Source organism: Hypomesus nipponensis, chromosome 22 (genome assembly GCF_054491055.1).
Source record: "Hypomesus nipponensis isolate SF chromosome 22, ASM5449105v1, whole genome shotgun sequence".
Taxonomy (NCBI): Eukaryota; Metazoa; Chordata; class Actinopteri; order Osmeriformes; family Osmeridae; genus Hypomesus; species Hypomesus nipponensis.
The window spans coordinates 14,686,535-14,706,773 of record NC_140382.1 but is presented as its reverse complement, the minus strand read 5'-3'; the positions used below and the strand labels follow the sequence as shown (position 1 = coordinate 14,706,773).

At 43.3% G+C, this 20,239-nt stretch overlaps 2 protein-coding genes across 3 annotated transcripts; one reads left to right on the top strand and one right to left on the bottom strand.

The window, feature by feature from the left end:
• The first annotated feature begins 1,389 nt into the window (after positions 1 to 1,389).
• sh3d19 (SH3 domain containing 19) lies at positions 1,390 to 17,313 on the top strand. Of its 2 annotated transcripts, none has more exons than XM_084686777.1 (22): positions 1,390 to 1,451; positions 3,066 to 3,153; positions 7,742 to 7,781; positions 9,101 to 9,141; positions 9,266 to 9,305; positions 9,724 to 9,859; positions 10,064 to 10,247; positions 10,465 to 11,640; positions 11,842 to 11,949; positions 12,108 to 12,232; positions 13,083 to 13,123; positions 13,284 to 13,515; positions 13,628 to 13,696; positions 13,874 to 14,020; positions 14,115 to 14,181; positions 14,426 to 14,556; positions 14,720 to 14,778; positions 14,974 to 15,206; positions 15,672 to 15,718; positions 15,883 to 16,072; positions 16,656 to 16,753; positions 16,986 to 17,313. In XM_084686777.1, the coding sequence occupies exons 2-22, from the start codon at positions 3,078 to 3,080 to the stop codon at positions 17,100 to 17,102; spliced, it is 3,357 nt and encodes a 1,118-aa protein (XP_084542903.1). In that variant the 5' UTR covers positions 1,390 to 1,451; positions 3,066 to 3,077; the 3' UTR covers positions 17,103 to 17,313. The 2 variants fall into 2 exon arrangements, with proteins under 2 accessions (XP_084542903.1, XP_084542902.1); XM_084686776.1 differs by lacking the exon at positions 1,390 to 1,451 and adding an exon at positions 2,284 to 2,876.
• Positions 17,314 to 17,877: 564 nt separating this feature from the next.
• On the bottom strand, positions 17,878 to 20,239 carry rps3a (ribosomal protein S3A). Its single transcript, XM_084686778.1, has 6 exons — positions 20,112 to 20,239; positions 19,278 to 19,381; positions 18,814 to 19,001; positions 18,422 to 18,630; positions 18,210 to 18,319; positions 17,878 to 18,052 (listed from the first exon to the last, which is right to left on the bottom strand). Exons 1-6 carry the CDS (start codon positions 20,171 to 20,173, stop codon positions 17,922 to 17,924), a joined length of 804 nt encoding a protein of 267 aa, XP_084542904.1. The 5' UTR covers positions 20,174 to 20,239; the 3' UTR covers positions 17,878 to 17,921.

Here is a 20,239-nt window from a genome sequence, read left to right as displayed (position 1 = left end):
AAATGCATGGTAAACAAATGCATGGTAAACAGATTCAGACAACAGGTCTGCTGGCACTTTAAGCTTCATTTAATGCAAGTACAGTAGAATACCTTTCCGCAAACCAAACATAACTAAATTATATTTGTAATGTAAATGTCAGTCAAATTTCTCAGTGGATAAAATCACTAAGTAATCACAGTCCACTTCATTATGCTGGGAACTTATAGTTCTTTATCTCAGATCTGCTCATTTACAATTTTGTTCACTTTGGGTTTAGATATCCATCACTGCTACTCTGATAGAGGATGCTAATGAGGGTGTGCTTTTTAATTTAGATTTCAGTCCCTTTGGATTTGCTTAAAAATCCCGCAAATCTGCTTGGATTTGCTTAAAAAGCAATTTACAGCAAGCATATTTGTCAACAGCAAGTGAAACTACTGTACATCGAAGTCATTGTCAGTAGGGCCTTTCATTAGAACATGACATGGCAAGAGGAACTTTGCACTTCTCTGGTTTCAAATACCTTTTTCTGGATGTAGTTGCATGTGCTACCCCCATGTGGCAGTTTAGAGATATGACACTTGTCACAAATCCCACTATACAGTATGTTCTTTGAGCATGTAATTTGTGCACTGCCCCTTCAGCAAATGTATCTATCTATCTATGTCTGTCTGTCTGTCTGTCTGTCTGTCTGTCTGTCTGTCTGTCTGTCTGTCTGTCTGTCTGTCTGACGGTCTGTTCCAGACATTTGTTGTGTTTATGAATTGTTGAGGTAATAGTGACATCAATTGGTCAAAGACTGAGCTGCAGTCAACTTTTTTCGCGCTGTCTTGCAAAAACTTTTTTCGCGCAGTCTTGCAAACATCTCGTTTGGCCTCCGGGGCAGTGGCGTAACTATAGGGAGTGCAGCTGCACTAGGGCCCGTGGCGAAAGGGGGCCCGTCCTCGATCTCAAGTGAGAACTCTACCTGAAGAACTGACCGGGCCCCTCTCCGCGTAAATCACAGAAAGGTTAACATATGATCCAGTCCGATCAATTCACAAACATTTCTCAATTATGGTGTCAGTTATTCTCACCTGTCCAATAAACATTTTAACAATAGTCAGTTTTAACAACAGCAAATAGCCTAATTCATTCAGCCTCATTTGCCATTTGCTGAATGAAACGAATTTCGTTTTTATTAAGTAATATTGTCTGGGTAATATGTTGTCAACGATTCAATATCCCACCCACACGTTGTGATCGTTTGCCATCCTGTTGTGTTGCGCCTTGTGTGTTGAGTAATTGCGGTTACGCTACCCCATGCCCTACATTCTAAAACACAAAAGTGGCTGCAGGAAGCGGCACGAACGCAAAGAGCAGGATGGAAGGGTGGCAAAGCTGGCAAAATTATCATCATTTGGATTTGTGGCGAGGACGCTACGTCTGACCCCCAGCCCAACAGCAATGAGTGAAACTCAGCCACCAGGGTAGGCTAACGTTTACTGTCTGGTATAGCCTACTGAATGCATTTAGACATGGCTATTAAACGTCATTAAATGCACGTATAGGCATAAGGCAGCAGCCAGGTTATATATTGAAAACAATGTGCAGGATGTTGTTGGAAAATAGCTAACGCTAGATAGGCTAATCACTCATCATGGCTAATCAATCAATTCACAATGTGTATTGTAATAAGCAGTGTTGGGAAAGTTCACTTTCTACATGAACTAGTTCAGTTCATAGTTCATAATTCAAAATGTTGAACTAAGTTTAATGCTCCAAATAATGAACTAAGTTAGTTCCGTTCTTTTTTTCAATAGGCCTATGTGGCTGCCGTCTGCAATACCACTCTCTGCCTCCACGCAATTCGGCGTTCTCACACTTGCCATGAATAGACAGTAGAAGAAAGAAATAAATAAAAATAAAGAACACGCAGCGATTGACAGGTTGGGTAACCCTGGACACAAGACTGTTAACGGTGTGTTTTTAGCCTGGAAGTCTCTAGAAATCTGGCACCTTATTAAACAAAATTAAAAAGTGTGAACGCGCCATTCACAGACACCAGAATGAATGCATCCACTGCACAGTATTGTTCATCAGGCAGTAATACAGTAGGTTACGTTCAGTTCACGTTCACCAAAAGTTCATGAACGTGTTTAGACGCAACACTGATAATAAGTACATTTCCATGCGTCTTGCTAACATCAACGCTCCATAATTTCGCCCTATGATAGGTCGGTTAAGGGGCCCGTTGGTGAGATCTGCACTCGGGCCCGCCAAGTCATTGTTACGCCGCTGCTCCGGGGGGAGACACTACGATGCGAAAAGGCCCCAAATTAGGCAAATTAAATAACATAAAAACATTACTTTTGCTAACATATTGTGTATCTATAACTTTAACGTGTGCCGCAGTTTCAGTTGAGTCATAGGAGTAGTGTTTGGGGAAGATTGCTAATGTCTGCTACCTGAAAGAACGAAACGCGTACAGACATGCGTATCTTTCCCATTCACACAGAAACATGAGTCAGACAGATGGAGAAGAGAGCGAGAGAGGTCATCATCATATTGGGCGGAGGTCCGCTCATGATCTCAATGAGAGCGAATAGCAGGGTTTAAACTCAACCAACCTTTTCTCATCAGCCTATACACGATGTAGCCAACATTTATGGAAACTCGAGCGCAAACTTGCTGTCCATTATTTATGTTCTGTTGGCGTTTGTCATTGGATTATTTTTTTGTTTATTTAATTTTCTGTGATTGGTGGGGCAATACGAACGAACTTTAGATGTGGTTTGTCTGCCACTCCTTTTTTCAACTCAAATAAGCACCACCTCCAGTCCGTTTACTGTACGGTCAGCCCAAATTGTCCTGACTTTCACGTCTCGAGTTTAAGTGATTATCGTGTTGACAAGGTAGGTGCTTTATTTTGAATGTCGTTCAATTGTTTACCAACATTTTACTACGTTAATCGGTAAAAAAAATCTGCTCTTACATACCACTATTAGACACAATTTTTGAAAAAGTATTCTCGTCTACTGCAGAACAATAAGCTATATTGTTCAAAAACTTTAATTCGGTAAATTAACTTTTCTCCTCATCAGTTCTCGTCCTTAATGGCTGAAGCAATAGGCAATCGTGATGAAGAGGAGGAGGAGCTGAGAGAATTGCGGAACCGAAATCAAGCAACAGGTAAAGTTGAAAATTAAGTCACAGGTAGGAAAGTGTAGATGTGTAAAAACTTGGAACGTCTTTTGTCTCAAAGTATCGCGAGTGGTGTGTGTAAAGCCTACACTTGGTAGCTTATTCCAGGAATCTTTATTTCCGTAGCATGTCGCCCGTTTTCAAAAGGTGAAGTCCTTGTGTATAAGTGCTGTAGCCAAGGCTGCCAAGGTGTGTTTTCCAAAAGGACAACAGTTGTTGCTACAAAATATTTAACGATTTTCGTTATTTTACCGTGAGTCAGCAATATGTCACTTAATATGGTATCATCCGGTGGAGAAACGTGAGTTGGCATGTGTTGGCCCTGCAACAAAGTGAGTCGAAAAAACGCCACAACCGATTAAAACTTAGCCTAATTCTTTCAACTTCAGTAGGCTTAGTAGATGTTGGAATTATCTGCTTTGACAACGTCTGTATTGAAGCAATACAATATGCCTCAGATTGCCAATATGAGTGAATATGATATTGGTCACTAAACGAAGCTGACAAAATGTGTTGTGGCTGACCCAGCCTCACTGCATTACTCAGTGAATGTTGCCTTTATTCAGGAAGCCAGCCAGTCTCTCGGTGTACATCATAGCGAAGCAGTCAGTTTAATTTGAGTCAGCTTCCATGGTCTGTCAAAATGCAAAGTGTTTGAAATCCTGTCTCCCAGTGCCAGAATGGCTGTAACTACATGTTCATGCAGGCAGTTCTATTTATCCACCTCACACGCCTGTGATGTGTCATCCTTGTCTGGCAGACAGTGCAGCTATTGTGGCAGACAAATTGTAACTGACAGGTCTGACACCTCATAATTTAGCCACAGTGTTGTTGTTTTTTAATGTCCAGTTAAAAAATAACGTCCAATCCAACAAGTTCATGTAATGTCACTCAACCATCATGCTGGTTTTGAAATACATCAAATAGATTGTCGTTATAATTGTGTCACATTAAGTGGTTGAGAGCTATGAGCTAATCTTCCTTGTGAGGCATACACCCAACCATGCCAGCCCAGCCAAACCCTCCATGAAGCCCCCCTCCCCCTTCCCCTTCCCTGCCTCGACAGTTGTCTCCTGGGTGGGGGTCTGGCCTGCCCCTCCAGGCAGGTGGCCTGCTTGGTGTGTGGTGAGTGGGGGGAACAGGCCCTTTTGGCTGTCCCCCATCTCTCTATGATGTCAAGGCATGTTTACCGCATTTCCATGATTGGCTGCACCCATACCAAGTTATTTTTGGAGCAGATCAGGTGACATCATGGTCATTGTATCTTTGTTTAGGGAACCACCCAAATCTGTCAGGGTGTGCGTTTTGTGTGATTTTTTTTTGTGTGACTGTGGATTTTGTCACGTTCCATTCGTCAAAGCAAGATGTTAGAAGAGTTTATTTGCCCAGAAATTCTTTAAATGACTAAATCAATAACTATGACTTATGTTCACCATCAGAATTTATTGAACGTCTAGCATGCTATCCACAAGTAACATAATTTGGTCACAAATGGTTTTCAGTGTGAAAGTTAAACTTTCCTTGTTGGTAATGCTGATTGATGAAGACCATATCCTCTGGACTATGGCATTTTAATTACTACCACAACACATGTAACTCCATACCGTTTCAAACAAACAGATGTCTAGAGAGAATCCCAAACATCGGAATGATTTCGAACAATTCTCCAGACGTCTTCATGGCGACGGTTCGTAAACTCCGTTATGAGCCTCCCTTTCCCGGCCAGGAGTACAGCTGCTCCACTCACCTGTCAAACAGCCCTGGAAACGACCCTGGTCCTCCATTTTTTCCCCACCTCTAAAGGTGTCAACCTTGAGGTACGAGGTGAGGCTTACACCACTGAAGGGGTGTCCGGTATGGGAATTAGGATATGCACCCCGAGCTACAATCCTGATAGAGTTTTGGAGGAAGCTTAGAATCAGGGTTAGGACAATGCACATTGAAATGTGAGTGTCCTTACATGCCCGTGTCTGCTTGCCTTGTACCTGAGTTCGTTTGCAGGCTTGAGACGGGCTTTGACTTCACCGCTGTGTGTGTTGCTTCACCATGCCCTCAGCCTCTGTAGGGAATCAGCCTGCCCACGACCTCTGCAGTTTGAAGTTTCTGCTTGCACAGCGTGATAAATTGTTTTTTTCTTTTTCTTCGTCCAAACCCCCCTCCCCACACCACCACTTGTTCTTTGTAGAGGGTCTTCTCTTGTGTCGTTAGAGTGACGTTAGCATGTGGGCTTGTAAGAGTGGTATGTGTTCAAGGGCTTTCCCCTTTCTCCATATTTTATAACAAAATGATAAGCAAAGTAAGAACTATGTGTCTTTTTAACTTGTTTACGTAACGAGAGTTATGGTCTCCATCTAAGAAGTGTTATGAAAGAAGCATATTTAGTGGGTACTGTCTTGAAAACTTCCGTTGTAATCCATCCCTCCGTTCTCCCTAGTGAGGAGTTGACATAATAAGTCATGACATAATAGCTATGAGCAGGTCCTTCCTGGCCAGCAAACCCTCTTGAGAAGCAGTCAGTGATCTGGCTGTTTCTGTCTCTGTCTCTGCATTGAAAGTGGGTCAGGTCACCCTGAGTTAGCCAATAATAATACATTCCAAGTATCCCAGGAAAACTGTTGGGATATTTTGTTTCAGGAATTGTCAACAATCCTGGAAGATAGACTTCCATCATTGATTACATCAACCATGACAAAATCGGAGAAAACTGTTACTCACTTTCACTTTTTCTTGCCAAGCAACTTCTATAAGGAAAAGAATGTTGTGATGTTTGTCCATTGGGGCTTTCTAAACAACATCTACAATGTAGTTCCTGTGATAAAAGTTGGATTTGATACAAGCATATCTAATTCGCACATATATATTGTATGTGGGTCAGTGAATTGTTCATTCATGCATATGCCACCCTACTGCAGTACTAGCACCTACCACCAGTTGCCTATCAAACGACAGAAGAGTTAAGAACAAAAGTATGTGTGTTTTTAGGGTGTGACAACACAACAATAGGAGGAGAAAAGGTGGGTCTACATAGGTGATTAAAAAGCTTGGCAGCCCAAACACCAGTGCCAACAAGGCCACCATAATGATGCTTTACACAGGAAACAGAGGTCTTCATCCTATTCTGGAAAGTCAACACAGGTGTTGGAAACCAACCCCAACAGTTCCTTGTTGGCGTTTTTCATTTGCAATGGAATAGCAGGCTGGGAGTAGGTTTGGTGGAATATTTCCAGAATGACCACATTCCATCGACTCAGATTGGCCTATTCAACACACCAGTGGAGAGGTGTCTAGAAGAGCCAGCCCTATCCACTGGGTGGTGTATTCCTTTACACACACACACACACTTATACACACACAATCTGGCGAACGACTTACCATCTCTGGGATATTAACAAAATAATACATGAATGTTATCAGTTAAACAGGTAGGAGAGTCTATATTTAATATACACTGTCTGGTTAGTGAAGCAATAATATTAACAGTGAGTTATAGATGTTACTTCAAAAGTGTAGATGGACCATTTAATCAATGATAATGATGCTTGGGGACATTAATATGAATGTTATAATTCACATATTGTGACATTGTGGGGAGGAGTTGGCACTTGATCTACAGTATGTAAACATAGTCAAAATGTTTCCTCGTTCTGTCCTTCAGTTTGTTCCCCTCACACTTCTCTTAAAGTAAGGAAAAGTTAGTGAGTGCAAGTGTATAACGTGTATCATGTTTTCATATGGGATCATTGGCCTATCATTTCCATACAAGTGACACGAGGCAGAGGCATTAGTAATGTGAGGGGGATTATCCTACAGTGTCGTTGGTGTGAGGTCATGTGTTACAGTAACACAAAGCTTTAGTTTGTTTGTAAATGACTGACGATGCAAATACACTCTCCCCTCACCTGTATGATGGTGTGTACTCCTATGGAACCTGTTTTTGTTGGGGTGTTTGGCTACATGATAGTCCTGTGTGCAGAACTGTGAGATAGCCTTGCAAACAGTGAGAGCTACCTTTTACTCCCAGCACAAATAAAAAACATCAATTTTAAACAGAGTCTGGAAACCAGGTCACACTGGCTCAAAGTAAACTAGTAGTAATAGAACCAGTAGTGTATAGATAGCTCAGCTTAGAAAATGTCAGTGTACCTACCATGTAATAGCTTATAGTTTGTGAACTGGTACTAGTCGTAGTGTAGGAATGTTTGATGTCACAATCTGGTTTTCTTCAGGAGCGGTGACACCTGTAAAGCTTGTCCTGAATGTCATTCTGCCTCGTAAATTTAAAGCATCCACAATGGCATCTATTGAAAGAACATGCAGAATTTGAGAATGGCTGACTAACACTCTCGTTTGTCCATACTTCCTGATTCCTGATGTGGGCAAGGAGACTGCCTCAAGAAAAATCTGTGTTAATTTGAAAAAAATGAATCTGTTGTTTGCACATTGGAATAAAACACTTGGTGATTGATCCAGTTGGAACAAGTTATTTAAGTTACTGTTGAGAAACCAACTATCTGTACATACAGTATGTTTAGACTGAATCGTTATTGTTAAAATTGCTTTTTGTCTTTCATTGCAGATCGGTCTGAGAGAAATAAGCCAGAGCATTTCATTTCCAGGTATGTATAACCAAAGTATAATGTATATTTACTTCATGTTCATTCAGGGTTTAAAGGTATTGTGTGCTGTACAAAATCACAACACAAAATGTCTCATTAAACACTTACAGAACACAGTTTTTGCTGGTAAGTCTCTGGTACTTCTCGGCAAACCTTGTGTTGAGGTTATGCTCCCAGATGCTCTGTCTCTCTCCTGTGTTGGAATGCTGTCCCTTTAAGAGGCAGATTTGCTGATTGGGAGCTTGTGAACAGCCAGACAATACACTGATCCATCCTCATTGATGGACTGGCGGACACTGGGCACGAAGGTCACAGCTTTTTGAATGGGCACAGTTGTTTATGCCGTGAGAGCCAAGTTGAGGTCTTCCCTCCCTGATTAAGTGAAAAACACAGTGGGCTTGTTCTACTTGTGTTAAAGTCCTGAATCTGTAACCCAAAATGATTTCACGCCACATTGTGAAATCATAAAATAGGTTGATGTCATTGTAAAACAATATACTTGTTTTCTCTTACCCTTTCTTAAAGGACTTGTATTCAGTTGTCCAAACCAGTCATGTAACTTTTCCCTAGTATGGTTCACCTTAGTCTTTTAAAGAAGGATACATTAGATGCCAGTCATACAGGGTCTCTCTCTCATCTCCCCACTCCTGATAGAGTTTAGCATCACTGGGGTCCCACTGTCATGGGGATGGACTCCCATGACGACCGCAACAGAGCACAACCAGGAAGTCATAGCTGAGAAATACATAATTTTTTAAATGCAACAATGGATTATTTGTACTGGAGATAGACTGTATCTTCCGGAATTGGTTTTCCATTAAGAATGTAGATTTGTGCCAGAGAGGGAAGTTGCATAGTAGGGCTAAAATACATTTTCATAATGGTCTCTGTCTTGGGCTGGAGATGAGGCCTTCTCTTTATCCCGAGGTAGGCTCTAATGTAGCTTGTGCTTTTAGCTTCTGGGACTCTGAAGAGGTTGGTTAAAGTATATTGGTAGGGTGGGGTTGAAAATGAAAGTGTGAAAAAATTAGCTCAGAGGGTCAAAGTGTGCTTCTGCTAACGCTTGTGATATTGAGATAATGAAAAAAGTATTCATTAATGATCAACTTTATCTTTTTGAAACTGAAAATCTGTATCATGTTACAAACAGTTGTGTGCCTTTTGTGTTCGTTATGTGGCCTTTGGGCTCATGCAAGGAGATCCTGCTGTATTGAGTTATCCCTGTACGTTATACGAGGAGTTGGAAAACTCTTTGATGTGCTGGAAGGTTCTCCTTCACATCCAAGAAAAGTGCCTCACCCATTCTGTTGTCTTTTCAGCCAGGGACCCCTGTCCTCAATACGAGCTGCCATCAAAAGAAGTGAGTCGATTTTTTATTTGTATTTTTATGTATTTTTCTCCCTCAAAGTAGTTTCCATTTATGTTTATAAACGGAAAATACTGTATCTACAATGAAAAACATAAGTTGTCTTTTCATCCCACAGCAAGAAGCGTCTCTCAGAGTGACCACACCAGGGACAGAAGGTGGGGATAAAGGTCATCGTCGGTTGTGTAGTTCAACGTAGGAAAATCCAAGGCACCATTGATTGAATACATTCCTTTGTTTCATACATCTCCTGCAGATGTTTGAAATGAATCAGAAAGAGCTAGCATGCTATACATATGTTTCTTATTTCAGATTTATAGTTCTTTTTTTTTTTTCTTCACTGGGACTAAATGAACAAAGCTTGTTCCTAGGTTGACATTCATTTCATATTATTTCATTTTACCCTAATGCTCCATAACACAGGGTTGTCATGATGAAATTGAGTACTGTCCCATGATCAATAAAATGTAAAAACACAATTCGATCTTAATTCATGGTCGTCTTTTAATCCGGGTAAGTAGGTGAGTGCATTGTGGGAGATTACGATCACGAATAGAACTGGGTCTTGTGTTTCAGACGACCAGAAATCACCATCCTGTCTGCGGAGCCGCTGGCCAGTAACACCTGGTTCCCAGCTACCTCTGGGTCCTTCAGTTCACCCCCACCCCCAACCCAACCTGTCTGGACAGGGGCCCTCCAAAACTCCACCCAGGTACAGCATGTTTCCCCTGAAGTGACTGTCATTCAGGCCTTAAAAGGTGCATCAACTAATACTGACATCAAAACCTGATTTGCATGTTGTGTGTTTGGAAATGTCCCAGAAACAAACCAACACAACAGCAATCTTTGCTTTGCTAACCCAGGTGTGTGTGAGTGACGTGTGTGTGTGTGTGCACCCCTCTCTCTCGTGTCTTAGCCCCCACCATCCTATGACCAGGTCATCAAAGAGAAGACCCAGGAACACGTTACCACACCGATCGCAGCCCCTCGCCAATCCACAACGATCTCCACCCAAACTGACCCTACAGAGGAAGACACCACTGTCACAGCTACACCAGAACAGACAGAGGCTTCGCTGCCAATAAAGAAAAACTCTACAGGTAAAACTTGTTAAAGCAGTGTTGATAGCAGCATTTACCTTCTGATTCTGATATGTTCACTAATTCTGAATACAGCAATATTTCAGAGTCGCAATTTATTTAAATGATTGTACATTTAATTTCTTGTTTCTGATTTGACACTGTATTGTTCTTTTCCAAATCAAAATGTACTAAACACTAGATGCTTAAACTTGTGTCTTCATTGATTCCAAAACAGGTCAAAAGCCTCTAAAGCCACCAAGACCTTCACCTCCAAAGCCTTTGCGATGTGACTTGACCTGTGAAACTCAGGGTTGTGGCGACACCAAACTGAACTCAACTCAGACAGCATCCATTACCACTGGCAGCCAAAGCAAAACCGAGTCAGCTGTAGTTCCACCCAGTCTGCCAGACAGCTGTATAAACACACACACCCCATCTGTTTCTGTGAGTTTTGAAACCTCAAACAAACCCTCTGAACCTGTTTCGACCCAGGCAGACTCACCTGCCATCTCGTCCCAGCACGCTGTCCCTTCTTCAGCAGAACCGGTACTTGCCAAACGACCCACTCCACTTCCTCGTTTGAAATCCCTCAAGCAACCAATCCCAGAAGAGGTCAAAGTTCAGACCCTGGTCAGACTCAGTGACAACGGTGAATGTACTCAAGTGACCCCCATTGCGAAAACAGACTGTTCCTCCAATAAGTACCTGCAGGAGCTGTTGGAGGTATTTTGTGCAGACGGCCTATGCGGTCAGAGCTGTGACTCCAGTGACCAATCAGACGAGAGTGACCAGAGCGACATGAGTGCCCTCCACAGCCAACGGAACATCCGGGCCCGGATCCAAGCCTTCGAAAGCCAGGCCAGCACAGATGAAGGAACAGAAGGGGAAGCTGCCCAGGGATATCCTGAACCCCGACCCAGAAACGCTCACCTCAAAGCCCCCCCAGTGGCCACCAAACCTGCCTTGGTCCCCAGAGCCTCCATCAAAACCCTCAGAGATGAAACGCAGGGTACCACTAACAACCACCAGGGGGCAGTCTCTTCATCCATGGCTGCCAAACCTGCCCTCGCCCCTAGACCCTCCATCAAGTCCCCCTTCTTTGATTCATTACCTTCTACCATACTTCAACCCACTGTCTTTACCCAAGCCCCCAGACCCCTACGTCCTAGAAAGCCTTCGGTAGACCTACCATCTAAGGAGGAATCGGAAACCCCTCCCACCAAGATTGCAGTCTTGCCCCCCTCGTTGCCCTCTGTTGCAGCCCGGGCCAAGGCCTTCTCCTCCCAAGAGGAAGTGCAGGCTCTGGTTCCCCTCACACCTAGGAAGGAACCATTGAACCTCAACAACCACAACTCAACCTTCCTGTCTATGGAGACCACCCCAGAGAATGATTATGTTGAAAGCCCCACAAGTAAGAAAAAACAACTTTTAAGCTAATTTCACAAGCATTCATGTGTTGGCACCATGCTGAAGTCAATAACTAGATCAAGACAAACATCTAAAAAGCTATAGCCATTTATAGATAGCTTTTTGCTGACTGAAAAACTGTATTTTAAAATCTAGACCTTCTGTCTGCCAGTGTCTAATCTGTACTGCCTGTCTCTGTCCCCAGCCAACACCCCAGTCAAGCCAGTACGTAGCGCTGGCTCCTTCACCAGAGAGAGTATCACCAGACGACCCACCACCATCAGAGTGCCCAGTCTGAACGGCTCCGTTAAACGTGAGTGGACCACCCACAGGCCTGACCCCTGACTGTTCTGAACTTGATCCTTGCATTCTACTACCTGAGGGGTTTAGAGTACAGCTGCTGCATAGTTACTGTCACACCTCTGAGTAGCAGTCTGTCCAGATTGACGAGTTGTGTTGTTCATCCCTCAGTTTCTGAGGAATCTCCGGACTTCCCTCCTCCTCTCCCTGTTCAGAAGCCAGTGGGCTCCCTCCCTACCCCTATCCCCAATAGGCAAAGCTTCACACCATCCCCCATCACACGCCTGCCCTCCCAGGTAAGACCTTCACTTTGTCACTCATTCACTAACACTCAAAGACATACAGGGTGAGCTATAGCTCAGTGGTTAGACCACTTGACTGAAGATCAAGATTCCCCCAAATCACCCTCTGTGCTGTATGTCATTTTGGATAAAAGCATCTGCTAAATACAATTTAAATTAAAAAAACAATAATTGAAAAATGTAATTAAATACATAGGCTTACAAACAATTTGAGTGGACTCACTCATTCAGTGGGGTTGAAGTGAGAGCCAGTGTACTGTTTTTGTTGTTATTCCAGGTCAAAAAACAGGAAATAGAACAGTTTGACAGTTGTAACTTCCTCTTCTGAGAGGTATCAGTTAATCCATTAAAGCCCTTGGAAAGCATTGGAAAGGCTTAAAACAACCAACATATCATCATTTTCAATGCCTTCTTTCCTTGTCATTTAATTATATGTTGTTTTGTTGTGACTCATCTCATTTAACATCTCTAAACCCAACAGAACAACACACAACTGGAAAAGAGAATTGAAAATGCAAAATGTACGTCAGTCCTGAAAAACATTTTATCTGCGGCTGCTTGCCTTGATAAACCAGTCGTATTCAGCATTCATACGTCAGTCATAGTGTCAGCATAAACAACGCGTACTGTATAGTGGGCTGCTGGCAGTGACTAAGCTAAAAGTATATTCACGTTGAGATTGGTTTCCGTTCATGCGTGGTTATTTAGGGGGGTTTTGGGGAGTAGATGCAGGTGGCTTTGTCCTCGGTAATATGGCCAGCCTATGGCCAGCCTTTTGAGAAGTTACAGTTAAAAGGTTATTTGCTGTATGTAATGGAGTGTTATATTGTTTTTCGATTGACAGAATTCCTTCAGTTTTGATCAAGAGCCATCTCTCCCCCCACGGTGAGTGATCTACTGAATGTAATGAATCCACTGAATCTGCAGCCATCGGTTTGTCTTCTCTGTGCTCAGTAGTGGCCAGATCCACTGTAAACGAGTAACCTACCATAAGCCCCAGTTAACCTTTTTCAGTTAACCTCAAAATCCCATCCAACTCTTCCAGACCCACTGGAGGTAAGGTCCCCCCTCCTCGCCCACCTCCTGCCAAAGCTGGCCCGGGACGGCCCCCTCCTCCCAGGCTAGACAAAACAGGCCGCGCCCCCTCCACCTATGGAGCACCAGGGGGAAGTCCTTCACCCATGCAGCCCCAGATCCAGGCTCAGAAGCCTAAAAGGAAGGGACCCATACTGCCCCCTAGACCCAAACCTGGTCACCACCTCTATAATAAATACACGGTGAGTCTGGCTCTTAAAGACACACAGGTCCCTTTTACTCGGGTTAACTGTTGCTGGGTTGGGATGTGTGTGTCAATTGTCTCCTTACTGGTTGTTGTGGCTCTTCTCTTAGCTGGAACTTCCTCATGGCATCACAAAGTTTGACTACCAAGGAAAAAACCCAGATGAGTTATCATTCCAGGTAATTACTGTGGTATTGTGAATGTAAAGTTGTATTTATTCATTTGTATAATGTTTTCCCCTTTTAACCAGTACGTGATGATGCCATATGCCCATACATATTATTGTAACTGTGCAAAACAAAATGATGAATTAGCAGAAATGAGTCAAATGACATGGCTGGTTTTTCTCCTGCCAGAGAAATGAGGTGATGCTGTTGCTGGAGCAGTTGGACCTTAACACCTTCGAATGCCAGATAGGAGAACTCAGAGGACGCGTCCCGAAGTGTCACCTGCAGATCATTACTCCTCTCTCTCACTTTGTACCCACCCAGGCTACACCACAGGTACACGGCCATGGTCTAGTCACACTGGAGACTTGGAAATTCACAGTGGCAATTCAGCAATGTTAACATTTGTTTTATCCTTTTGTTTTTTTAGGAAGTGTGTCCATTCCAAAGAAATAACCCTGGTATGCAGGTGCAGGCCCTCCATGACTTTACTCCAGGTAATGTGTCTCTCACACAAACATTTTATAAAAAGTATAGACATAGCACATATTGTTAAAGTCAACATTTTGCCAAATCTGAGCCAAGGTTACTGTAATTCTTGCTCTGGAAGTATCTCATTAATTTCCCTGGAGAGGTGCTTATGACTGAACTATCATGTTATGTGATGAATTGAACAAAGAAAGGAAATACGAAAATAAATAAATACATTGGGATCACTAGTTAATTAAACTGTGTGTCCAGAGGGTCCATCGGAGCTGGGCCTGAGGGCAGGCGATGTGGTGACCATGGTGCAGCAGGTGGACAGCGACTGGTACCGCGGCACCTGCAGAGGATCCTCTGGGTTCTTCCCCATTAGCTATGCCAAAGTCCTGGTGAGAGGCTTCCACGCCACACATTTAGAGCTCTGAGAATTAGGGTTCCGAGGGAAATAATCCTCCTTTGTTGTTTAAATGTCAACAGTACAGATTTGTAGATGAAGACCCCTCGTGTTTTGTTAATGAGCTTGACGTTTTTGCCGCTACTTTTTCTCTTCAGTCAAATGCATCCACACCTACAGATGTCAGGAAGGCCAAGCCCCCAGCTGCTACAGTCAGGTATGGTGATCAGAAATTAGATGTTTGGAGGTTTTGTATTGAATCCTCGCAATCCAATAAACCGTTATGCCAACATCACGCCAACCTCTCATTTGTGAAAGTTGATGAATCCCACTTGCAGCTTCAAAGCCACAGACTCTAAATATGCCTTGTGTTCCTTACACCGTTATTCCCCCCCCCCCCCTTCCTCCACAGCGGCCCCAGATGTGTGGCACGGTTTGACTTTGAGGGCGAGCAAAATGACGAGCTGACATTCTCCGAGGGGGACGTGATCAGGCTGCTGGGGTACGTGGGCGAGGAGTGGGCAAGGGGACAGGTAGGAAGCTGCTCCGGAATCTTTCCCATCGACTATGTGGATATCATCGAGGACCTGCCTCCACCTCCTGCTACTCAGCAACAGTCCCAACCCTCCAAGATGGCTCTGCCCGGTACGCAGTTTTAAACTTGTTTTTGGGCCGTGGTCTAGACTGTTATAGTTTAACTTTAGTTTCTAGTTTTTTTATTCCTCAAGGGACCAGTTAGGCTCCGCCAGAAAGAGTAGTCATTTCTTGACCTGCACCTTTTATGGGGAAACATTTTTCCTCTCATCCTTGAGATGTCCTTCATACTTTTCTTTTTCTTGAATCTTGGAAATAATTTCAAAAACGTTTCAGTAAAACATGCTCGAAAGGTTGAACAAATAATATTGTAAAAAAAGAATACAAAATATCTAAAAGTTTCTTTCTGTAATGTTAACACAGCACATTGTATTACTCTGGCATTCCTGACTGCATTAATGCAATGAAAAGTACCATAGTGATCTTTACACATCCGTTTTTTTTTTACTTTTCAGTATACAGTGTGTATAGGTCTCTATGGACACTTTGAATAACCTAACTAACCTTTTTTTTCAGGCATGACTGCCCCGGCCAAGACCCAAGAGGCTGCCAAACCAGTTCAGGTACAGCCCGAGATGGCATTGTGAATGCTCACTCATTCACTCTTAAAATGTGATTCATTGGTCTAGCCATCGATCCATTCAAGTAAACATAGCCACACATGGATGTTGATGGCCTTTGGCAATGGAGTATGGCGTCATCTCAGCTATGTCTCTCTTCCTCTCAGTTGTCGTCTTCAGGATCACAGTGGGCTGTGGCTCTTTATGACTTTGCCGGGCAGACAGAGGAGGACCTGTCCTTCCAGCAGGGGGAGCGGATCCTGGTCCTGCAGCACTTAGACGCAGACTGGAGCTCTGGAAGGCTCGGTGGCCGGGAGGGGGTCTTCCCCAGGGCCTACGTGGAGACCAGCAGCTCAGGTTAGGGACGGCCAGGGTTCAGGCTACATGGGCACTGATATGTACTCATGATGTCATGGTTTCTAGACTTGCAGAGATGGGAAATATCTAAGTACAAATACTTTGTTACTGTACTTGAATAGATTTTTCTGGTATAAAAAAAATACATATCTGTACTTTCTACTTCTTAAATGTTCATGCCAGGCTTGTTACTTTAGTTTTAATCTGAATTTGGTGGCATGGTGTTTCTCTCCTTTCACTGAAAAAAAGAAAAAAAAAGTTTCAAAAGCTTGAAAAATATATTTTCAAAAAAAGGTTTCTAACAAAAACAATTGAAAAATGTAATCAGTACTTCAATTTTTACCAGTCTTTTTAAACGTGAGTATCTGTACTCCTATTCGAGTGAAGGATAGGTGTACTTTTGCTTACAGCAGATCCAAGCAGTTTTGAGCATAATGTTAGGGCATCCTCTTGTGGTCAAATAAGTGTATTTAATGCAAGCGGTTTGAGAGTACCTTACTACATGACTAGAATCTTTATTGTTCTGTACCAATCTATAGCATAAACTGGAAAAAACATATATAAAATCTTCCTCTTCCAACAGACCTTTCCCCAGAGATGGGCAGACAACCCAGTGGTTCGGGGAGAGCCAAGGCACTGTTTGACTTTCAGTCCAACTGCGAGGAAGAGCTCTCCATACAGGTGAAAGACATCAAGTATTGTATTGTAGCATCAAATGCAAACAGGGCTTCTTCATCTGATTGCCATATTTCTCATGAAACACATAGCTGTCTTGAGTGAGCCCATTCAAATTTTATAAACACAAAAAGTGGAAAAATGACAACTTATTGTACTAAGGCACCACTAGCATTGTCCTTGGAATACAACACCGCAACAGGCCACATTTCAGTCATCATACCATCTTTGCTTTTAGGTGGGGGACATCATAGCCAACCTTGAGTCTGTGAATGACGAGTGGTTCCTTGGAGATCTAAGAGGGAAACGGGCCTTGGTTCCTAAAAACTATGTAGCGGTGTTAGTGGAGCCATGAGGCGGACTGACTCAGAACTCTGCAGTGGTAACCGCAGAAACCATGTTGTGCCTCGAGGGCATACAGACCAGAATGGATTTGTAACAATGGAAATAGAAGAATTTGGCATTACTGACTATCCTATTCCATTGGACATCTCAACCACCCACCCATGTGTTCTTTGTTTATTTATATTTATACATGTACAATTAAAATGATTCTAAAATTTGAATGTTCATCTGTTGGTGTTGCAAGTCATTGTTCTCTAAATGCACATTTAAATATTAAAATTCTTGCCAAACTTTAATAGCAAAGAGGACTGGATATGCTTGTTTTTTTCTTTTAAGACATAGTATTAAATGTATTCAGGATTTTAATCTCCATCTATCCCTTCAAAGGCCTCAACTCACAAGACAAGCCATTTTTGCACATCCCACGTGAATACCTTTAGAGCAGTGGTTCTCAAACTTGTCCTTAAGTACCACCTGTCCTGCATGTTTGAGATGTTTCCCTGCTCCAACACACCTGATTCAAATAAATGGGTCGTTATCTAGCTCTGTAGAAGCCTGGTAAAGACCATTCATTTGAATCAGGTGTGTTGGAGCAGGGAAACATCTAAAACGTGCAGGACGGGTGGTACTTTAAGACCAAGGTTGAGAACCACTGCTCGAGTTAATACCTTAAAATAACTGTTCCACACCATTTGAGTATTTAATTTAGTTGCTACCCTGACTACTTTTAAAAGGATATTCTGCATTTCAAATGAATGTTTAAACTACGTTAATAAAAACAGCAGTTTCCAGTCATTTACATTTTTTATTAAACTTGTCAGAGGGTGTTCTAGACGGTCTCCTGGATGGGGGGCTCGTAGCCGTCAGCTCTCTCCACCTTGGCTCCGGTGTCGTCCCCGGTGGGCTTGGCCGCGGTGGTGCCGCCACCACCCTCACCATGGAGCTCCATCAGCTTGCCCACTGGCAACAGACCAAACAGTTAGACCAATGTAGCATCTGGTTCACAAAACCTAGGACCATTACTTTATTTTACCAAGGAGCATTGTCGTCAGTTCCAACTGTGTCAATGGCAAAGATGTCAAAGGAGTTGGCGATTTTTCAACATTAGGTTACTTACACTCAAACTTGGGCTTTTTCAGCATTTTGACCTTCCTTACGAACACGTCGTGTAAGGGGTAGATGGACTGGCAAGCCTTCTCAATGTCCTTACCAACGCTGTCAGGTATACTGGGAGACAAAAAATGGGGTTAAATTAGACACTCGTACACCCTTCTGCATCTTTTAGTTTGCATGCCTGTATGGGTTTCCACAGAACGCTATTGGCCTTACAGCTTGTTGACAACTTCCTTGAGGTCGTTGGTCTGCACCTCGCGGGTCATGATCTCCATCATCTTCTTGCGGATCTGACGCACCTGCTGGTGCTGGGCGTACGAGGTCTTCCTGATCTGATTGGTGCGCTTCTTGGTGAAGCCTACACAGAACAGACGCAGCAGGTACCCATCTGTGGTCTTCACGTCCACGTGGGCCTCGATCATGGTCTGGTGGGGGTGAGGGAGTAACGGTTAGTTTAACTCAGCAGAGCGGCATCCTTGGACCCTGCATCTAGGTCAGAACAACTTAAGCTTTAAGTTGTTTGATATTCGACAGCAAATCTGTATTACGTCAAGAAACGTGTACTCCTGAACACACAGCATTTCTCCATGGCCCTCTAGTGTCCATACCTGCCACTTCTTGACCATGGAGCACATCTTGTCACGAGTTAGGTCCATGCCGTGGAAGTTGCAGAGGCAGTTCTTGCCCTGCACGTCCTCAGTTATGAGCTTGAACTTGCGGAAGGCCACCTCGTCATTCTGCAGGTCAGCAAGGCTCACCTCGAACACACGGCCCTTCAGACCGTCAGAGGCGATTCCTGAGGGGGGGTGACGACAAGCATGGTGACTGACCGAGGCGAAGGACCCCGGAAGAGGGGCAAAATGGGGCCCAAATAAGGGAACCTCAGCTGATCTCTTATCTGGTAATCAGGTGTCATATGGGAGCAAAACAACTTCATTCCCTTAGGGTTAGCTATACTTTCATCCTTCATTTAAGAGTCATTCAATTCACATTCGACTTTTAAGTCCATAGAGTTGACAACTGTCCCAATGTTAACAACCACATGCATCTGATGTGAAGCTTTTGGACTTACTGGTTCCCTGAGTCCTGGTGACCAAGGTCTTGCCAAGATTGCGGATGTTGAACATGGCTGGTGCCTTGACATCATACCAATCCTTCTTGGAGAAAGGGTCCACGCTAAAAGAAAGTGGATCTTTAGAATTAGGAGTAGTGTCTTGATTGCCCGACACCATAGCATTATGTGGCATTGGTCTGCAATCACGTCGCTGCACGGGTTTGCGTAGAACAGGGCAGTAGTATTAAATACTGTTTACATCGTTAATTTCTCTTGTCAACTATCCAATAACTGGTATGAAACATATCAGGTGCGTAAACGTCATGTACAACGTGTTTTGATTCAGCATGGCGTTAAGGCCTCACTGAGGGTGGTGCCCTTAGCAGCACCGAACGTGACTCAAATGCACTGGATGACGGACAAGCTTGCTCAGACCCTAGGTGTACAGTCAATCTCAAATAAGTGACAATGTCATGTTCCTTGATACTAACGAGGATTGCCGAAACTGCCATTTTGTTAGCTACACGACCCGTAACTAGCTAGGCAGTCAGTGGTAAAGAGCCGGGTAACCCAATTGCCCTTCAGCATTTTGTAAGATTACCGAATTCACAAACTTCCATCGTCATGACGGACAACATTAAACATGGACGTTTTACATACAATTATAGCTCGTTTACGTAATGAAACGTGTGCCATCTACTAGGCTACGCGCGGTGAGCTCAGGAGCCTAGCACCGAGCTCAGAACATCCAGTTAAAATCTCAATCATCCCTCACATTTCTAAAACCTATTTCACTCAACTGCATTAATATAAGTGTAATGTACGATCTGATACATTTATTATAATACTTACATCTTCTTTTTGGCACCTTTCTTGCCGCCTTTGGTCAGCCTCTTATTCTTGCCGACTGCCATGTTGGCTACAGGGAGTAAAAGAGGAGGAAGTACGAATTACCGCGAGAAATAAAGAGACTGAGATTC